The sequence below is a fragment of the Giraffa tippelskirchi genome, chromosome 2 (genome assembly GCF_054371585.1).
Source record: "Giraffa tippelskirchi isolate mGirTip1 chromosome 2, T2T-mGirTip1v1.2.pri, whole genome shotgun sequence".
Taxonomy (NCBI): Eukaryota; Metazoa; Chordata; class Mammalia; order Artiodactyla; family Giraffidae; genus Giraffa; species Giraffa tippelskirchi.
Genome location: NC_137276.1, coordinates 103584952 through 103602469, shown reverse-complemented (window position 1 = coordinate 103602469; position 17518 = coordinate 103584952). Strand labels below are relative to the sequence as shown.

Genomic DNA, 17518 nt, shown 5'->3' with positions numbered 1-17518 from the left:
GCATTAAAGAATCAGTCAGAAAGGAGAAACAAGAAATTTTTTAAAAGCTGGGAGAAATTGTTACTAGTCAGTCTCTTTGCCAAAGAAGGTGTATGAACTCCAGTTCCCTGGTGCCCCAGATATGAGAAGTTAGAATTGTACTTTTCTCCCTAACAGCAATATCCGCCCTTAGAGCTCTTGACTCACAAATCTTTCCTTGATGCTTTGTAAGTATTATATTCCTGCTACTGCTAGTATAACAATGTACTGCTAATGATGCAAAATCTGGAGGTTTCATTAGGCCTTTATTATTCTACTCCTTTATTTTGTATCCTAATAATACTTTTTATTGCTTAGCTGAGTTTATTTTGTTTTCCTGTAGATTAGACATTCTGTTGCAGAGAATCTGCCTTCAATGGTAAGAAAACAGAAAATGATATCCTCTCAGGAGGTTTTGTTTTTGTTTGTTTTAGATTTTATAGGCTTTTACAATTCAAATCCCTCAGGCAGATTTCCTTTAATTTTATGAATAATTTTAAGTGGACCCACAAAGCAGTCATGCACCTTCATAAATAGGCACACCTTTTCATCAGTATCCAGTTCTCAGTCCACAGGAAGCAGGGATGCTGACTTGATGTGCAGTTGTTAGTTGAGCACCCAGCACTGTGCTGACACTCCAGGGCTGGGGGGAGGTTGGCTAAATGACGGGAACAGATATGGCTTCTGTTCTTTGAAGCTTGACTGCTAGTAAGAGGATCCAATAACCAGGAAAAAGTAAGCAAATAAATAAAATAATTGTAAACTATCAGAAGCACTAGGAAGAAAGAAAACAGGATGCTGTGAAATACAGTAAAGGGAGGGCTTTGTTGATCAGAGAAGGAGCAGGTTGACATAGCAACATCGGTGAGACAGTGAGAAGCAGCCAGCCCTACAGAAAGCCTGAATGAGAATGTTGGGATCACATGGAGTGGGTGCTACAAAGCTCTGACTTAGGTGGTTTTCCCTGGAGGAGGAACCCCTAAAGATGTGGGATGAACATGACAGGAAGGGGAGGTGGTAGGAGCTCCCTGCTGCTTGTAGCTCTCCCTGAACATAGCGGTCCTCTTGTCTGAGGGCAGACTTCTGAGAAGAGGATGGTTATTGTGATCAAAACCACAATGAAATGTATGTGAACCTACAAACAAACGATTCACAAGGTATCCAATAGATTCCCTGGGAATAGGGTGAGACAAGTGAGGTATTTGCCCTGGTGCAAAATTAAAGAGGATGCCAAAAACTCAGTAATCAAGATAAACTGTGTTGTAATGCAATGTTTAAAAAATCCAGAGTGATGCTAATAAGAAATCCATAGTAACAAAGTACCAAAAGTTCAAGGACAGGATCCAACAAGGCTAGGGTTAATGTGAAGCTAAAATGAAGCAGGACACTGCAGAGCTTTCCCAGGGATGAAAGTCCCTCCATGTTCACTGTTACTGTAGAAAAAGGCTTTTTTAGTCTCCTAGCTCTTCCCGGAGTGCCAAAATGCAGACTCAAACCATTACTAATTAGAGAAATGAGGGAATGCAGAAACAAAAGAAAAGCAGTCAAGCAAGAAAAGTAACGATAGCCTAAACAATAGTTCCATGAGTCCTAGGTCTTCCCCCAAGGGTTATATATAATGATCTGTTGCATACCTTTGAGTTGTTCTGTAGAAACTAAGACCCCCTACCCATGTGGTGACTATATGATGACCACCAGTACATAGACCTCAGACTGGTTGATGATTAAGATTTCCAAAACACCACCCTACCTGTCACCTCACCATCTACAAATCCTAAGAAAGTCTGTGAGCTGCAACCCTCACCCCAAATGTTGCCTTTAAAAAACCTTCCCTAATATCATCGACAGAGAAGGCAATGGCACCCCACTCCAGTACTCTTGCCTGGAAAATCCCATGGACAGAGGAGCCTGGTAGGCTACAATCCATGGGGTTGCTAAGAGTCGGACACGACTGAGCGACTTCACTTTCACTTTTCACTTTCATGCATTGGAGAAGGAAATAGCAACCCACTTCAGTGTTCTTGCCTGGAGAATCCCAGGGATGGGGGAGCCTGGTGGGCTGCCGTCTATGGGGTCACACAGAGTCAGACACGACTGAAGTGATTTAGCAGCAGCAGCAGCAGCAGCAGCAGCAATATCATATACACACTGCTATATTCAAAACGGATAACCAACAAGGACCTATTGTTTAGCACATGGAACTCTACTCAAAGTTATGTGCCAGAGTGGATGGGGGTGGGGTTTGGGGGAGAATGGATACATTTATATGTATGGCTGAGTCCCTTCACTGTTCACCTGAAACTGCCACAGCATTGTTAATCAGCTATATGCCAATACACAAATAAAAAGTTTAAAGTTTGGGGAAAAAAAAACAAACCCTTCCCTGAAAGCTATCAGGGAGCTTGGGTATTTTGAATATTAGGTGCCCATTCTCCTTTCTTGGCACCCTGCAATAAACACTGTACTTTCCTGCACCACAGTCTGGTGTCAGTAAATTGGTTTTTCTGGCAATTAGACCTAAGGTCAGCTTGAAAAGAAAGTGAGGTGGAATGGTGCAAGTTCAGGACTGGGTTTGATATTGTATTCTCCAAGGGTTTTTGTCATTAATTTTTAGAATACTATTATATTAAAACATTATTTATCTTACTTACTGAGTTGCTTGTGCCCCTTAAATTTGCACCTGAGAGGTGAGTACCCTCTCACCCTAGTCCTGGCCCTGGTGATGCTGAAACTTGGCCTCTGTGCACCAGTGCTGAATCAAATGTTTGGAGACGAGTTTTGGGTGAGGTAGAAAAGAATAGCTTTATTGCTTTGTTAGACAAAGGGGGACACAGTGGGCTCATGCCCTCAAAACCGCGTGTTCCAACCAGGGGTCCTGGTGGGTCAGACAGTAAAGTGTCTGCCTACAATGCGGAAGACTTGGATTCAATTCCTGGGTTGGGAAGATCTCCTGGAGAAGGAAATAGCAACCCACTCCAGTATTCTTGCCTGGAAAATCCCATGGTTGGAGAAGCCTGGTGGGCTATAGTCCATGGGGTCGAAAATAGTCAGACACAACTGAGCGACTTCACTTTCACTTTTCACTTTATAGCAATGGTTCAAGGGTGGGGTTACTGATAAGGGTCAGGGTGTGTGCAGGGCCTTCACTCCTTTAGTCTGGTCTCAAGTGATCTCCTGATGACCTTCTGTGGTCTCTGAGACTATCAAACTGTGACCTTCTCTGTGGAATGAGGAATGCTTCCTCAAGTAGTTAACATCTTCCATTTATTCAGTGTTTTAGTTCTGCAGAAGAGCTCAGAGATACTGTTATACATATCCCTCGAGGGGGAACCAAGACTCTGCCCCAAGGCTGCACTGTTGCTTTTTGCCTACTTCTCCCTTGTCTCCGCATCCCCTCCCTTCCCTGATCAACAACTATTTGAACCTGCCCTTGGGAATCAGGGAAGGTCATGGAGGCTGAGTCTATTCCCTATATACAAGAAACAGGAGACACAGAAAGACTTTCTTGCCCAGGAGCCCCACAGGTTTCTGCTTGGTTTCACTGGGAGTGAAGACATTGTCCACTAACAGCCCAGAGGTGGGAGAAAGCTGTATGTTCTTGGAGCTGAGAAAAAGCCTATCTGTGTCTGTGTGACTGGAAGTGAGAGAGCAGGCAGAGCAATATGAGGTTAGAGAGGTGGGCAGGGGCCTGACCACACAGGATCTGCTGTGTAATGTTTTAAACCCTTTACAGAAGGAAAAATGTTACTGGTGGGTTTGATTTCAAGCCTCAGACACGGTCAATAGTATGACACATCAGAAAAGCCCCCTGGTCATTTTATGCCTCTTCATCCCTGAAGAGGATTCTTTAAGGCATGTTATGGCTGTTCTTTTTTCAGGACCTGATGTGTCGATATTCAGAAATGGCCCTGGAAGACAAGAATTTGAATAGTCAGGAGGAGGCAGCTTATATAATTAATGCTGTGTAAGTAATTGCTTTATTTAAAAAAAGCCCACTGAGTATAAAGGTTAAATGCATTTACCTTAAAAAATCTATTAGTGGTAAGCTGACTGCATGGAGTATCCTAGAATTCACTTAAGTCTTGCCAAGAAATTAAGGAGCTTCAGTAACTTGATGTTTCAAATCCCTTTGCCCCAGGTGGTAGCAAATTCAAACCATAAAAGTTTAAACCTCTACAAACCTCTACAAACCATAAAAGTTTAAACCTCTACAAACCTCTACAAACCATAAAAGTTTAAACCTCTACAAAGCTACAAAGCTTACAGATCTGCAGAGTAGCTCTGCAGTTGCACTGTAAGTATATAAAGAAATTTATCTTTCAAGCATTTAGTGACATTTATGCTAATGAACGTTCAGATTAAGCATAAATGGCTATCACATATTGTTTGTTTAACAGGAACTGGCAGAGTATCTATTGAAAAGTCGACATTATGGAATCTTGGGACAATTGAAAATAAGCCAAAATTTACTTTCTTAAGATGTACATAAGAACTAGAGAATGTGTGTTTCATATTTCTCTCTCCTGCCTGATTCAGAGTTCCTATGCCATAACTTACAAGAGCCCAGAGTACTAGCTTATGTCAGAATAGCCATGTGCAGCTGTGCAGGCTGTTACTGCACAACTCCAGAGGGCACCACTGATAAGACCAAAGCTATAATTTTGCTAATGGAACTGTATTTAATTTTGTGAGGACCCAATGAGAGTGACAGTCCCTCCCAGAACTATGCAAGGCTGTGAAGTAAGATTAGCCATTATCAGCTTAATCTTCAAGGCCAAATTACACAAATATGCCTCTCTATCTCCCAGTCCAGTGGTTTCTCAACTGTGCTATGTTTGTCTTCCATATTCACATTCAAACTGAGGGAACTGGTCCATCAAAGGTATATAGTCATTTTTTAATGCCTGGTTTCCAGTTAAAATACCCTGTACCTTTAGGCATGCTCCTGTAACCTAGTTTTCTTGGGTTACTACCTATTTTTTCAAGAATGCTTGGAACTTCTCATTTTATTTTATTAACAGGATATGTAACAGTTGTAGATACCTTACTTTTAAAATAATGGACTTACTTTAGCTATCAATTTGCACTGTAATTGTGAAACAGTTTACCTGACTGTGCTTACAATTTTAGTGTGCTCAAATCCAATTCTTTGGGTGGTCTTTCACATTATGAGATATTGATTTCAAATTGTCACTGTTATTTTCAAGATATATGACTCTGTCTTGAGGGTTCTTTTTGGTCTTACAGAGACTAAGGGCATATGTATTCCTGAAAACAGCATGGCCCCTGGAGGTTCTGGTCTGAACTGTATTCCAGAAGAATGAGAACTGCCTAGCAATCATTAAAATTTCCTCATAGTGATTCTTCAGGAGGGAGTTGAGTGGAAAAGTCATTCCACTATTGGGCCATAATCAAGCCAGATGCCATTAAGAATGTGGCTGCAGATCTTTCAGTACGTTTAACATATGCACATTACTTTAACTGAAGAAAGAGGCTCTTGAATAATATTGGCTAACATTTTCAGAGGTAATGACAATATGCTTTGCTCTATTATAAGCTCTTTGCCTGAATTAGCTCATTTAACCTCAAACTGACCCTATAAAATAGGTACTATTATTACTATTATTTAAATGATCATAGAGAGTTTAAGTAACTTGTCTAAAGGAATATAGTATGTAGCCTAATGCAGGAGACCTTGGTTCAATTCCTGGGTTGGAAAGATCCCCTGGAGAAGGGATAGGCTACCCACTCCAATATTCTTGGGTTTACCTGGTGGCTCAGATGATAAAGAATCTGCCTGCAATTCGGGAGACCTGGGTTCTATCCCTGGGTTGGTAAGATCCTCTGGAGAAGGGAAAGGCTACCCACTCCAGTATTCTAGCCTGGAGAATTCCATGGACTGTATATTCCATGGGATTGCAAAGAATCAGACACGACTGAGTGACTTTCACTTTCACTTTAAGAGCTAGGATTTGAACCCAGTGAATGTTCTTAACCACGCAATTAATCATATGCCATGAAAATACCTGCTGGGGAGGGGGTACTTTCAAGATGGCAGAGGAGTGAGACGTGGAGATAATCTTCCTCCCCATAGAAACATAAAAAACACGTCTGTATGTGGAACAACTCCTACAGAACATCTACTGAACGCTGGCAGAAGACCTCTAAGCTAATCTCCATGTAACAGGGTAGGGCAAAAGAAATCAGAAAAATAAAAAAGAGCCAGAGGGATCAGGACAGCACCTGTGCTTCAGGGAGGGACCTATAAAGGAGGAAACATTTCCACACACTTGGAAACTCCCTCATGGAGGGAAATGGGAACAGCTTCAGAACCTCAGAGGGGAGCACAGCCAACAGGTGAGCAGAAGGCAAAGCAGAGAGAATTTAACACAGAGATCAGTGCCTACCAGCACTTCCCAGCGTGAGATGCTTGTTTGCATGCCTGCCATGGTGAGTTGGGGCTGGGTGCTGAGGTTCAGTCTTTGGAGTCAGGCCGCAGGAAGAGGACAGGTTTAACTGCCTTGAAGACAGACTGAGGGGACTATTACAACACAGTTGACAGAGTCCAGGGGAAAGCCTGGGCCAGCCAGAGAGTCAAGAGACTTTCTAACTCCAAATGCTTGCAGATGGCAGGACACCACCTTAATAAGTGCCAGAGGCAGGATGGGCCACTGCTGCAGTCCGTGACTCCAGGAGTGGGTGTGAAGGCTGCTGCAGCTGCCACCAAGCTGTGAGCAGGCAGGTTACTGCCCATACCTTACTGGGAGCCTGTGCAGTCTGGCACTGCCGAGGGACCCACAAGCTGGGGCCAATTCCCCTGGGAGAGCACATTACTTGCCTCAGGCTGTAGCAAATCCCTGCAGGCCTCTGCTACCACAGACACTCCTCACACATCCCAATTGTGTCTGCTGTACCTCTCCTGCTCGCCAGCCTGACTGAGCAAGTGAGCCCTATGCAACTGCTGCATTTGTTTCCCTGGTGGCTCAGTTGGTAAAGAATCTGCCTGCAATGCAAGAGACATGGGTTTGACCCCTGGGTTGGGAAAATCCTCTGGAGAAGGGAATGGGCTACCCACTCCAGTATTCTGGCCTTGAGAATTCCATGGACTGTACAGTCTATGGGGTCACAAAGAGTAGGACATGACTGAGTGACTTTTACTGTCTGGGCTGGGAACAGACAATGGAATGTGGCCTACAAACAGAGGTGGAGCCAAAACCAATGCTGAACATGAGGAGCTGTGTGACCAAAGAAGAAGAAGGGAATTCACTTCTGTAGCTGCAGGTACAGCAGGTTAAATCCCCACAATTAGCTTGAGGCTGTGGACTTCGGTGGCAGTTGTGGACTTTGGGGGCAATTGTGGACTTTGGAAGCAAGTACAAGCTGGAGTAAGACTAGATCCGAGTCTGAGCTGACTCCACAGTGCCAGCAGGTCCAGAGACCTTCCTAGAAATATTAGAGGACTTTCTGAGTAGAGAGATTGGCTGGAGCTCACTATGTGGCAAGGACAACTAAGGCCACAGGAAAATATTCTTCTTACTACCACTCTCTTTTTTCTTTTTCATTTCATTCTATTGTTGTTCTTTTTTTATTAGTTCTTTAATTTTTTGTTTTTACTTACTTTTTCCTTTTTTTAATGCTTTTTTAAAAAAATTATTTTGTTGTATTTTCCCCTATTTCTACAGTAGTTTTTCATTTTATTGTATTTTCCCCCATGTTTTTGGTTTTGTATTTTTGCTACTCTAGTTTTTAGTGTTTGTTTTCATTTGTATGTTTGTTTATTGGTTTGATTGCCTCTTCTTTGTTGGTTCCTCTTTTTATTCTTTCTTCTTTTTTCTTTGTGTGAGTTTCATTGTGTGTTCCTGTATGTTTAGTATTGCCTGTACCATTTGTCATGGGGTTTTGTCCATCCATTCTTTTTGTTTGTTTGTATGTTTGCTTGATATTTATTCTATTTCTTTCTTTCTTTTTCTCTTCTGTGCTGTGTGGCTTGTGGAGTCTTTTTGCTCCAGCCAGGGTTTGAGCCTGAATTTCCAAGGTGGAAGACTGAGTCCAGAACATTGGACAACAGCAAACTCCTGACCCCATGTACTATTAATCAGCAAGAGCTCTCCCAAAGGTGTCCATCTCAATGCTAAGACCTGACCCCACACGAAGATCAGCAAACTCCAGTGCCAGACAATCACACCAAACAACTAGCAAAACAAGAGCACAGCACTACCTGCTTGCAGACAGGCAGCCCAAAGGCATACTGAGCTCAGACTCCCCCAGACATACCACTGGACATGGCATTACCCTTCAGAGAGACAAGATCCAGCTCCACCTACCAAAACACAAGCACCAGTCCCCCGCCAACAGGCAACCTTCACAAAGCACTGGTCTGACCCACCCAATGGTGGCAGAAGTAAGAGGAACTGCAACCTTGCAGCCCGTGGAAAGAAGACTCCAAACACAGTAAATTAAACAAAATTAAAAGATAGAGAAATATGCAGCAGATGAGGGAGGATGCTAAAAATGAAAAAGACTAAACAAATGAAGAGGAAATAGGCAGTCTACCTGAAAAAGAATTCAGAGTAATGATAGTAAAGATGATCCAAAATCTCAGAACTAAAATGGAGGCACAGATAAATAGAATGGAGGCACAGATGGAGAAGACACAGGAAATGTTTAACAAGGATCTATAAGAAATAAAGGAGAAAGAAAGCTTAGGGCTCACTTGCTCAGTCAGGCTGGGGAAAAGGAGAGGTACAGCAGACACAACTGGGATGTGTGGGGAGTGCCTGTAGTGGCAGAGGACTGCGGGGATTTGCTACAGCCTGAGGCAGGTAATGCGCTCTTCCAGAGAAACTGGCCCCAGTTTGTGGGTTCCTTGGCAATGCCAGACCACACAGGCTCCCAGGAAAGTGTGGGCAGTGACCTGACAATCAATGATGAACACCATAATGACTGAAATAAAAAATATGCTAGAGGGAACCAATAGCAGAATAACTGAGGCAGAAGAATGGATAAGTGAACTGAAAGAATGGTGGAAATAACTGAAGCAGAGTAGAATAAAGAAAAAAGAATAAAAAAAAAAAGAAAAAAGAATGAAAAGAAATGATGACAGTCTCAGAGACCTCTGGGAAAACATTAAGTGTACCAACATTTGAATTAAAGGATCACAGAAGAGGAAGATTAAAAGAAAGGGTATGAGAAAATATTTGAGGAGATCAAAGTTGAAAATTTCCCTAACACGGGAAAAGAAATAGACACCCAAATACAAGAAGCTCAGAGAGTCCCATATAGGATAAGCCCAAAGAGAAACATGCCAAGACACATGTTAATCAAACTAACAAAAATTAAACACAAAGAAATATTAAAAACAGCAAGGGAAAAGCAACAAACGACATACAAGGGAATCCCCTTAAGGGTAACAGCTGATCTTTAAGCAGAAACTCTACAGGCCAGAAGGGAGTGGCAGGATATACTTAAAGTGATGAAAGGAAAAAACCTACAACCAATATTTCTCTACATAGTCAGAGTCACATTCAGATTTGATGGAGAAATCAAAAGCTTTACAGATAAGCAAAAGTTAAGAGAATTCAGCACCACCAAACCAGCTTTACAACAAATGCTAAAGGAAATTCTCTTGATGGGAAACACGAGAAAGAAAAGACCTACTAAGAAAAAAAAAACCTCAAAACAATAAAGTAAATGGTAATAGGATCATATATATCAATAATTAATCCATTTACATTGTAAATGGATTAAATGCTCCAACCAAATGACACAGACTGGCTGAATGGATACAAAAACAAGACCCCTATATATGCTGTCTACAAGAGACCAATTTCAAACTTAGGGACACATACATATTGAAAGTGAGGGGCTGGAAAAAGATATTCCATGCAAATGGAAATCAAAAGAAAGCGACAAAGAAGAGACAAAGAAGGACACTACATAATAATAAAGGGATCAAGAAATCAATCCAAAAAGAAATTATAACAATTATAAATATATATGCACCCAACATAGGAGCACGTCAATACTTAAGGCAAATGGTAGCAAGTATAAAAGAGGAAATAATCAGTAACACAATAATAGTGGGGGACTTTAATACTCCACTGACACCAGTGGACAGATTATCAAAACAGAAAATTAATAAGGAAACACAAGCCTTAAATGACACATTGGACAAGTAGACCTAACTGATATCTTATAGGACTGCTACTGCTGCTGCTGCTAAATCGCTTCAGTCGTGTCCGACTCTGTGCGACCCCATAGCCGGCAGCCCACCAGTCTCCGCCGTCCCTGGGATTCTCCAGGCAAAAGCAGTAGAATACGTTTTTTATCTGGAACACTCTCTGGGGTAAATTATTTCTTGGGTCACAAATCAAGCCTTGGTAAATTTAAGAAAACTAATACTATATCAGGCATTTTTTTCTAACCACAGTGCTATAAGATTACATATCAATTACAGGGGGGAAAAAATGTAAAAAACACAAACACATGGAGGCTAAACAGTACACTTCTAAATAACCAAGAGGTCACTGAAGAAATCAAAGAGAAAATTTAAAAAATACCTAGAAACAAACGACAATGAGAACAGAACAACTCAAAACCTATGGGATGCAGTAAAAGCATTGCTAAGAGGGAAGTTTGTAGCAATACAAGCCTATATCAGAAAACAAGAAAAACATCAAATAAGCAACCTGGCCTTACACCTAAAGCAACAAGAAAAAGAAGAACAAAAACCTCCCAAATTTAGTAGAGGGAAAGAAATCATAAAGATCAGAGCAGACATATTAAGGGCAGGGGAAGATAGAGGGCAGGAGGAGAAGGGGGCATCTTGGACTCAGTGGACATGAGTTTGAGCAAACTCTGGGAGACAGTGAAGGACAGGGAATCCTGGCATGCTGCAGTCCATGGGGTCACAAAGAGTCAGACACGACTGAGTGAACAACAACAACAAGAGCAGAAATAAATGAAAAAGAAATGAAGAAAATAATAGCAAAGATCAATAAAACTAAAAGCTGGTTCATCCCAAAGATAAACAAAATTGACAAACCATTAGCCAGACTCACCAGTAAAAAAGGGAGAAGACTCAAATCAATAAAATGAGAAATGAAAAAGAGTTTACAGTGGAAAACACAGAAACACAAAGGATTGTAAGAGCCTACTATGAGCAACTATATGCCAATAAAATGGACAACCTGGAAGAAATGGACAAATTCTGAGAGAAGTATAACCTTCTAAGACTGAACCAGGAAGAAATAGAAAATATGAACAGACCAATCATAAGCATTGAAATCGAAACTCTGATTTAAAAAAAAATCTTCTAACAAACAAAATTCCTGGGCCAGATGGCTTGAGGGCAAATTTTCTCAAATATCTAGAGAAGAGCTAACACATATCCTGCTCAAACTCTTTCAAAAAATTGCAGAAGGAGGAAAACTCCCAAACTCATGCTACAAGGCCACCATCACCCTGATACCAAAATCAGACATAGATGTCACACAAAAAAAGGAAACCACAGGCAGAAATCTCTGATGAACATAGATGCAAAATCCTCAGCCAAGTTCTAGCAAACAGAATCCAACAACACTTTAAAAGTATTCATACACCATGATCAAGTGGGGTTTATCTCAGAGATGCAAGGATTCTTCAATACACACAAATAAATCAATGTGATACACCATATTAACAAATTGAAAGATAAAAACCATATGATCATCTCAATAGATGCAGAGAAAGCTTTAGACAAAACTCAACACATCTTAATGATAAAGAAGGAAAAAAAACTCTCCAGAAAATTGGCATAGAAGGAACTTACCTCAGCATAATAAGGGCCGTATACATCAAACCCACAGCAAACATTATTCTCAATGGTGAAAAGTTGAAAGCATTTCCTCTAGATCAGGAAAAAGACACGGACATGCTCATCACTGTTATTCAATATAGTTTTGGAAGTCCTAGCCACAGCAATCAGAGAAGAAAAATAAAAGGAATCCAGATTGGAAAAGAAGAAATAAAACTCACTGTTTGCAGATGACATGATGCAATACATAGAAAATCCTAAAGATGCCACCAGAAAATTACTAGAGCTAGTCAGTGAATTCAGTAAAGTTACGGGGTACAAAATTAATACAAAGATATCCCTTGCATTCAAATAAAATGCCTAGGAATAAGCCTACCTATAGAGACAAAAGACCTGTTTGCAGAAAACTATAAGACACTGATGAACAAAATCAATGATGACACAATGGAGAGGTATACTATTTTCTTGGATTAGAAGAATCAATATTGTGAAAATAACTATACTACCCAAAGTAATCTGCAGATTCAGTGCAATTTCTATCAAATTACCAAGGGCATTTTCTACAGATCTAGAAGAAAAAATGTTATAGTTTGTATGGGAACAGAAAAGACTCCAAATAGCCAAAGCAATTCTTGAGAAAGAATAATGGAGCTGGAGGAGTCAACCTTCCTGACTTCAGACTATACTGCAAAGCCACAGTCATCAGTACAGTATGGTACTGGCACAAAAACAGAAATAAAAAACAATGGAACAAGATAGAAATCACAGAGATAAACCCTCACACATATGGACATGTTATCCTTGACAAGGCAAGAATATACAATGGAGAAAAGACAGCCTCTTCAAAAAGTGGTGCTGGGAAAACTGGATGGCTACACATAAATTAGAACACTTCCTAACACCATATGCAAAAATAAACTCAAAATGGATTAAAGACTTAAATGTAAGCCCATAAACTATAAAGCTCTTAGAAGAAAACATAGGCTCTTAGAAGAAGCATAGTGTATTGGAAAACAGGCTCTTAGAAGAAACCATAGTGTCAAAACACTCTTTGACATAAATTTCAGCAAGATCTCTCACTCACCTCCTTGAGTTATGAAATTAAAAACAAAAATAAGGAAGTGGAACCTAATTAAACTTAAAAGCTTTTGCATGGCAAAGGAAACAATAAACAAGATGAAAAGACAACCCTCAGAAGGGGAGAATGTAATTGCAAATGAAATAACTGACAAAGAATAAATTTCCAAAATATATAAGTAGTTCATATAGCTCAAAATCAGAAAAACAACAACGCAATAAAAAAATGAATAGACCTAAACAGATTTTTTTCCAAAGAAAACATAAAGATGGCCAATAAACACATGAAAAGATGCTCAGCATCACTCATTATTAGAGAAATGCAAATCAAAATCACAATGAAGTATCACCTCACACCAACCAGAATGGCCATCATCAAAAAATTTACAAACAACAAATGCTGGGGAGTTTGTGGAGAAAAGGAGCCCTCTTACACTGTTGGAAGAAATGTAAACTGCTACAGCCATTATGGAGAACAGTGTGAAGGTTCTTTAAAAAAAAAAAACTAGGAATAAATCTACCATACAATGCAGCAACCCCACTACTGAGCATATACCCTGAGAAAACCACAATTCAAAAAGATACATGTACCACAATGTTCATTGCAGCACTATTTACAATAGCCAGGACATGGAAGCAAGTTAGATGTCTACTGACAGATGAATGGATAAAGAAGATGTGGTACATCTATATATTACTCAGCCATAAAAAGAAGGAATTTGAGTCCATTCTAGTGAGGTGGATGAACCTAGAACTTGTTATATAGAGTGAAGTAAGTCAGAAAGAGAAAAACAAATATTGTATATTAACACATATATATGTAATCTGGAAAAATTGTATTGATGAACCTGTCTGCAGGGAAGGAGAGGAGTAGGGAAGGAGAGGAGACACAAACAGAGAGAATGGAGTTGTGGACACAGCAAGGGAAACAGAGGGTGGGACGAATTGAGAAGGTAGCATTGACATATATACAACACTATCATGTGTAAAATAAATAGCTAGTGGGAAGCTGCCACTATATAACATAGGATGCCCAGTCTGGCGCTCTGTGATTACCTAGAGGGGTAGGATTGGTGGAGGGGAGGGAGGCTTATGAGGGAGGATATATATATATATATATAAAATTATGACTGATTTGCATTGCTGTATGGCAGAAACCAACACAACATTGTAAAGCAATTTTCTTCCAATTAAAAAATAAATAAAATATTAAAAAATAGCTACCGTGTGAAGCCTAGAAGACAGGGCATATTCAATAACATTTAGCTATTATAGTACTGAGGCTTCCCAGGTGGCTCAATGATAAAGAATCTGCCTGCTAATGCAGAAGCTGCAGGAGACACAGGTATGACCTCTGGGTTGGGAAGATCTCCTGGAGGAGGAAATGGCAACCCACTCCAGTATTTTTGCCTGGAAAATCCCATGGACAGAGGAGCCTGGCAGGCTACAGTCCATGGGATTGCAAAGAGTTGAATGCATATACACAATACATATACACAATGGAATATTACTCAGCCATTAAAAAAAATACATTTGAATCGGTTCTACTGAGATGGATGAAACTGGAGCCCATTATACACAGTGAAGTAAGCCAGAAAGAAAAACAACAATACAGTATACTAATGCATATATATGGAATTTGAAAGATGGTAACGATAACCCTATATGCGAGACAGAATAAGAGACACAGATGCATAGAACAATTTTATGGACTCTGAGGGAGAAGGTGAGGGTGGGACGTTCTGGGAGAATAGCATTGAAACATGTATATTATCATATGTGAAACAGAACACCATTCCATGTTCGATGCATGAGACAAGGGCTCAGGGCCGGGGCAATGGGATGACCCAGAGGGATGGGACGGGGAGGGAGGTGGGTGGGGGGTCCAGGAAGGGGAACACATGTAAACCCATGGCTGATTCATGTCAATGTATGGCAAAAGCTATTACAATATTGTAAAGTAATTAGCCCCCAACTAAAATAAATAAATCTATTAAAAAAAAAAAAGAGTTGAATGCAACTGAGCATGCACATTATAATAGCACCATTTGAGGATACTTTTATGTGTCAGGCACTATATATACATTATCTCATATAATACTCATGATAGCCCATTCTTTATAGATGAGAAAGCTGAGGTTCAGAGAGGTTCAGTGACTTGCTCAAGGATGCAGAACTAATGAATGGGAGAGATGAGATTCCAACCCTGTCTGTCTAATTCTAAATTTGTGTCCTATCCACATCGTTATTTACTCCTTAATAGTCAAGATCCTAATTTATGTTACACTATGAAAATCAGTCATAGGCGGTGAAATGAGCAGAAATTTGCAAAGTACATAATTTGCTTTTAAACAGAAGTCTAATTTAAAAAATATTGCCAATTAACCACAGTCCTGCTTGGCTAATTACCTACCCAGAGTTTATTAGTTTTTGTTTGGCAAGTCTTGAGATCTTTTTCCCTTCTCAGTAGTGTAATGATACTTCTGTAAAATACTTGTTTAATTTTTCTGAGCATATTTGGGATGGGTTGCATGTGGGAATCTTTATTCTCATAGGCAAAAAAAGATTCACCTGCAGACCCTGAGGGCACTGTCTGAGGTGCAGAAGATGACACCAAGAGAAAGGATGCGGATAAGGAAGGTCCAGGCAGCTGATGAGGAGGCCAGGAAGCTGAAGTAAGTGACCTTCCCTTAGTGAAGGCTGCCTTTCAGGGCTCTAAAAGAATGTACTAAAGAAAAGCAGAAACCATAAGAGAAAACTAAAATGTATATTCTTATATATTTATCAATTTTTTCTTTCACTCATTCGCTCAAAATATGATGATTAGATGTCAGACACTATTAAATCAGGCTTTCAGTCTTATGTGAAAAGAATGATTGACTATCAGGGAGGTTATTAGGAATGAAAATACAGAGACAACCTCCAGACAAAGCCTCCTTTTTGCTGATACCTTCTTTACATAGCCCCGTGAGGGGTGTTAAGGTGGCCTCACTATTCTGTCCATACTCCCCAGGTGTTTGCTAAACCCCCTCTTCCTGGAGTCCTGGCTGCTCTGTAGGGAGAAGAATGTGCCTGCAGGAAATTGTTGTCTGTAGAGACAAGACTGAAGATTGATGCTGAAGCTCCAATACTTTGGCCACCTGATGCGAAGAACTTACTCCTTGGAAAAGACCTTGATGCTTGGAAAGACTGAAGGCAGGAGGAGAAGGGGAAAACAGAGGATGAGATGGTTGGATGGCATCACCGACTCAATGGACATGACTTTGAGTAAGTTCTGGGAGTTGGTGATGGACAGGGAAGGCTGGCGTGCTGCAGTCCACGGGGTCGCAAAGAGTCGGATACGACTGAGCGACTGAACTGAACTAAACTGAGAGATAAGACTGGAAGCAGCTCTGTTCTGTGAAGTGAAGCCCTTTGCAGTCTGGGGGCAGTGCTGCTTGTATGAGATCACTAGTGTTCAGAGTTTACACATGAAAGGGTGCTTCCAAAGAACCCCAGACTCCCAATTTCTCAAAGACTGATTTTTCAGCTGATAAGTGACCCAATTGACTGATTTTTGTTCTTTCTTCCTCTGCCATTTTTTTGGGGGAGGGGAGGTAGCTTAGAAGCCCAAACCAAGAACTAGAGAGACAAAAAGGCCTGAAAAAAAAATCTGTCCATTTTATGACCTTGTTAATGTATCTGACCTCTTAATGAGGGGAAAAGAGGAGAGTGAAAAAGCTGACTTAAAACTCAACATTAAAGAAACAATATCATGGCATCTGGTCCAATCACTTCATGGCAAATAGATGGGAAAAAGTGGAAGCAGTGACAGATTTTATTTTCTTGGGTTTCAAAATCACTGCAGATGGTGACTGCAGCCATGAAATTCAAAGAAGTTTGTTCCTTGGAAGGAAAGCTATAACAAACTTAGACAGAATATTAAAAAGCAGAGACATCAGTTTGTTGCCGAAGGTCCATGTAGTCAAAGCAATGGTTTTTCTAGTAATTGTGTACGGATGTGAGAGTTGGATCATAATGAAGGCTGAGCACTGAAGAACTGAGGCTTTTGTATTGTGGTGCTGGAGAAGACTCTTGAGAATCCCTTTGACTGCAAGGAGACCAAACTAGTCAATCCTAAAGGAAATCATCCCTGAATATTCGTTGGAAAGACTTATCCTGAAGCTGAAGCTTCAATACTTTGGCCACCTGATGCAAAGAGCTGACTCTGATGCTGCTAAAGATTGAAGGCAGAAAGAGAAGACAGCAACAGAGGATGAGATGGTTAGATCACATCACTGACTCAGCAGACGTGAATTTGAGCAAACTCGGGGAGACAGTGAAGGACAAGGGAGCCTGGCATACTTCAGCCTGGAAACAGTCGGACATGACTTACTAATAGGACAACAGCAACAACATTGTATCTGAAAAATGATTCAAGGTGTCCTTGTACTTAAAGTGTATATCACGATGAACCATGTAAGAACCTAAGAGACAACTTCCTCTTATCAAATGTTTTAATAAATATGGGAAAAGATTTCTGTCACAGTGCTTCATGGGCAGTAGCGTGCTGATGAAGCCTCAGGGCCTGTGGGGGCCAGAAGAGTAGCTACTATTAATAATATGTTTGCTGATTCTATGGTGTAAACG

The 17518-nt window shown here is 40.6% G+C and overlaps 1 protein-coding gene and 1 long non-coding RNA gene across 17 annotated transcripts in view; one reads left to right on the top strand and one right to left on the bottom strand.

Moving 5' to 3' along the window:
- Nucleotides 1-17518, top strand: part of NEK11 (NIMA related kinase 11) — a 278952-nt gene that overhangs the window by 116411 nt on the left and 145023 nt on the right. For 12 of the 16 annotated variants that reach the window (XM_081569880.1, XM_081569871.1, XM_081569867.1 and 9 more), the window contains 2 exons: nt 3897-3982; nt 15445-15564. In XM_081569880.1, coding sequence (XP_081426006.1) covers nt 3897-3982; nt 15445-15564 — 206 coding nt within the window. Of the gene's footprint in view, nt 1-361; nt 398-3896; nt 3983-15444; nt 15565-17518 lie in introns of all 16 variants that reach the window. The other 4 variants (XM_081569866.1, XM_081569875.1, XM_081569874.1 and 1 more) reach the window with 1 other exon arrangement.
- LOC145538216 (uncharacterized) lies at nt 4181-9689 on the bottom strand. The gene is made up of 2 exons (XR_014076732.1): nt 8829-9689; nt 4181-6835 (listed from the first exon to the last, which is right to left on the bottom strand). It is a non-coding gene; the product is annotated as an uncharacterized LOC145538216 (long non-coding RNA).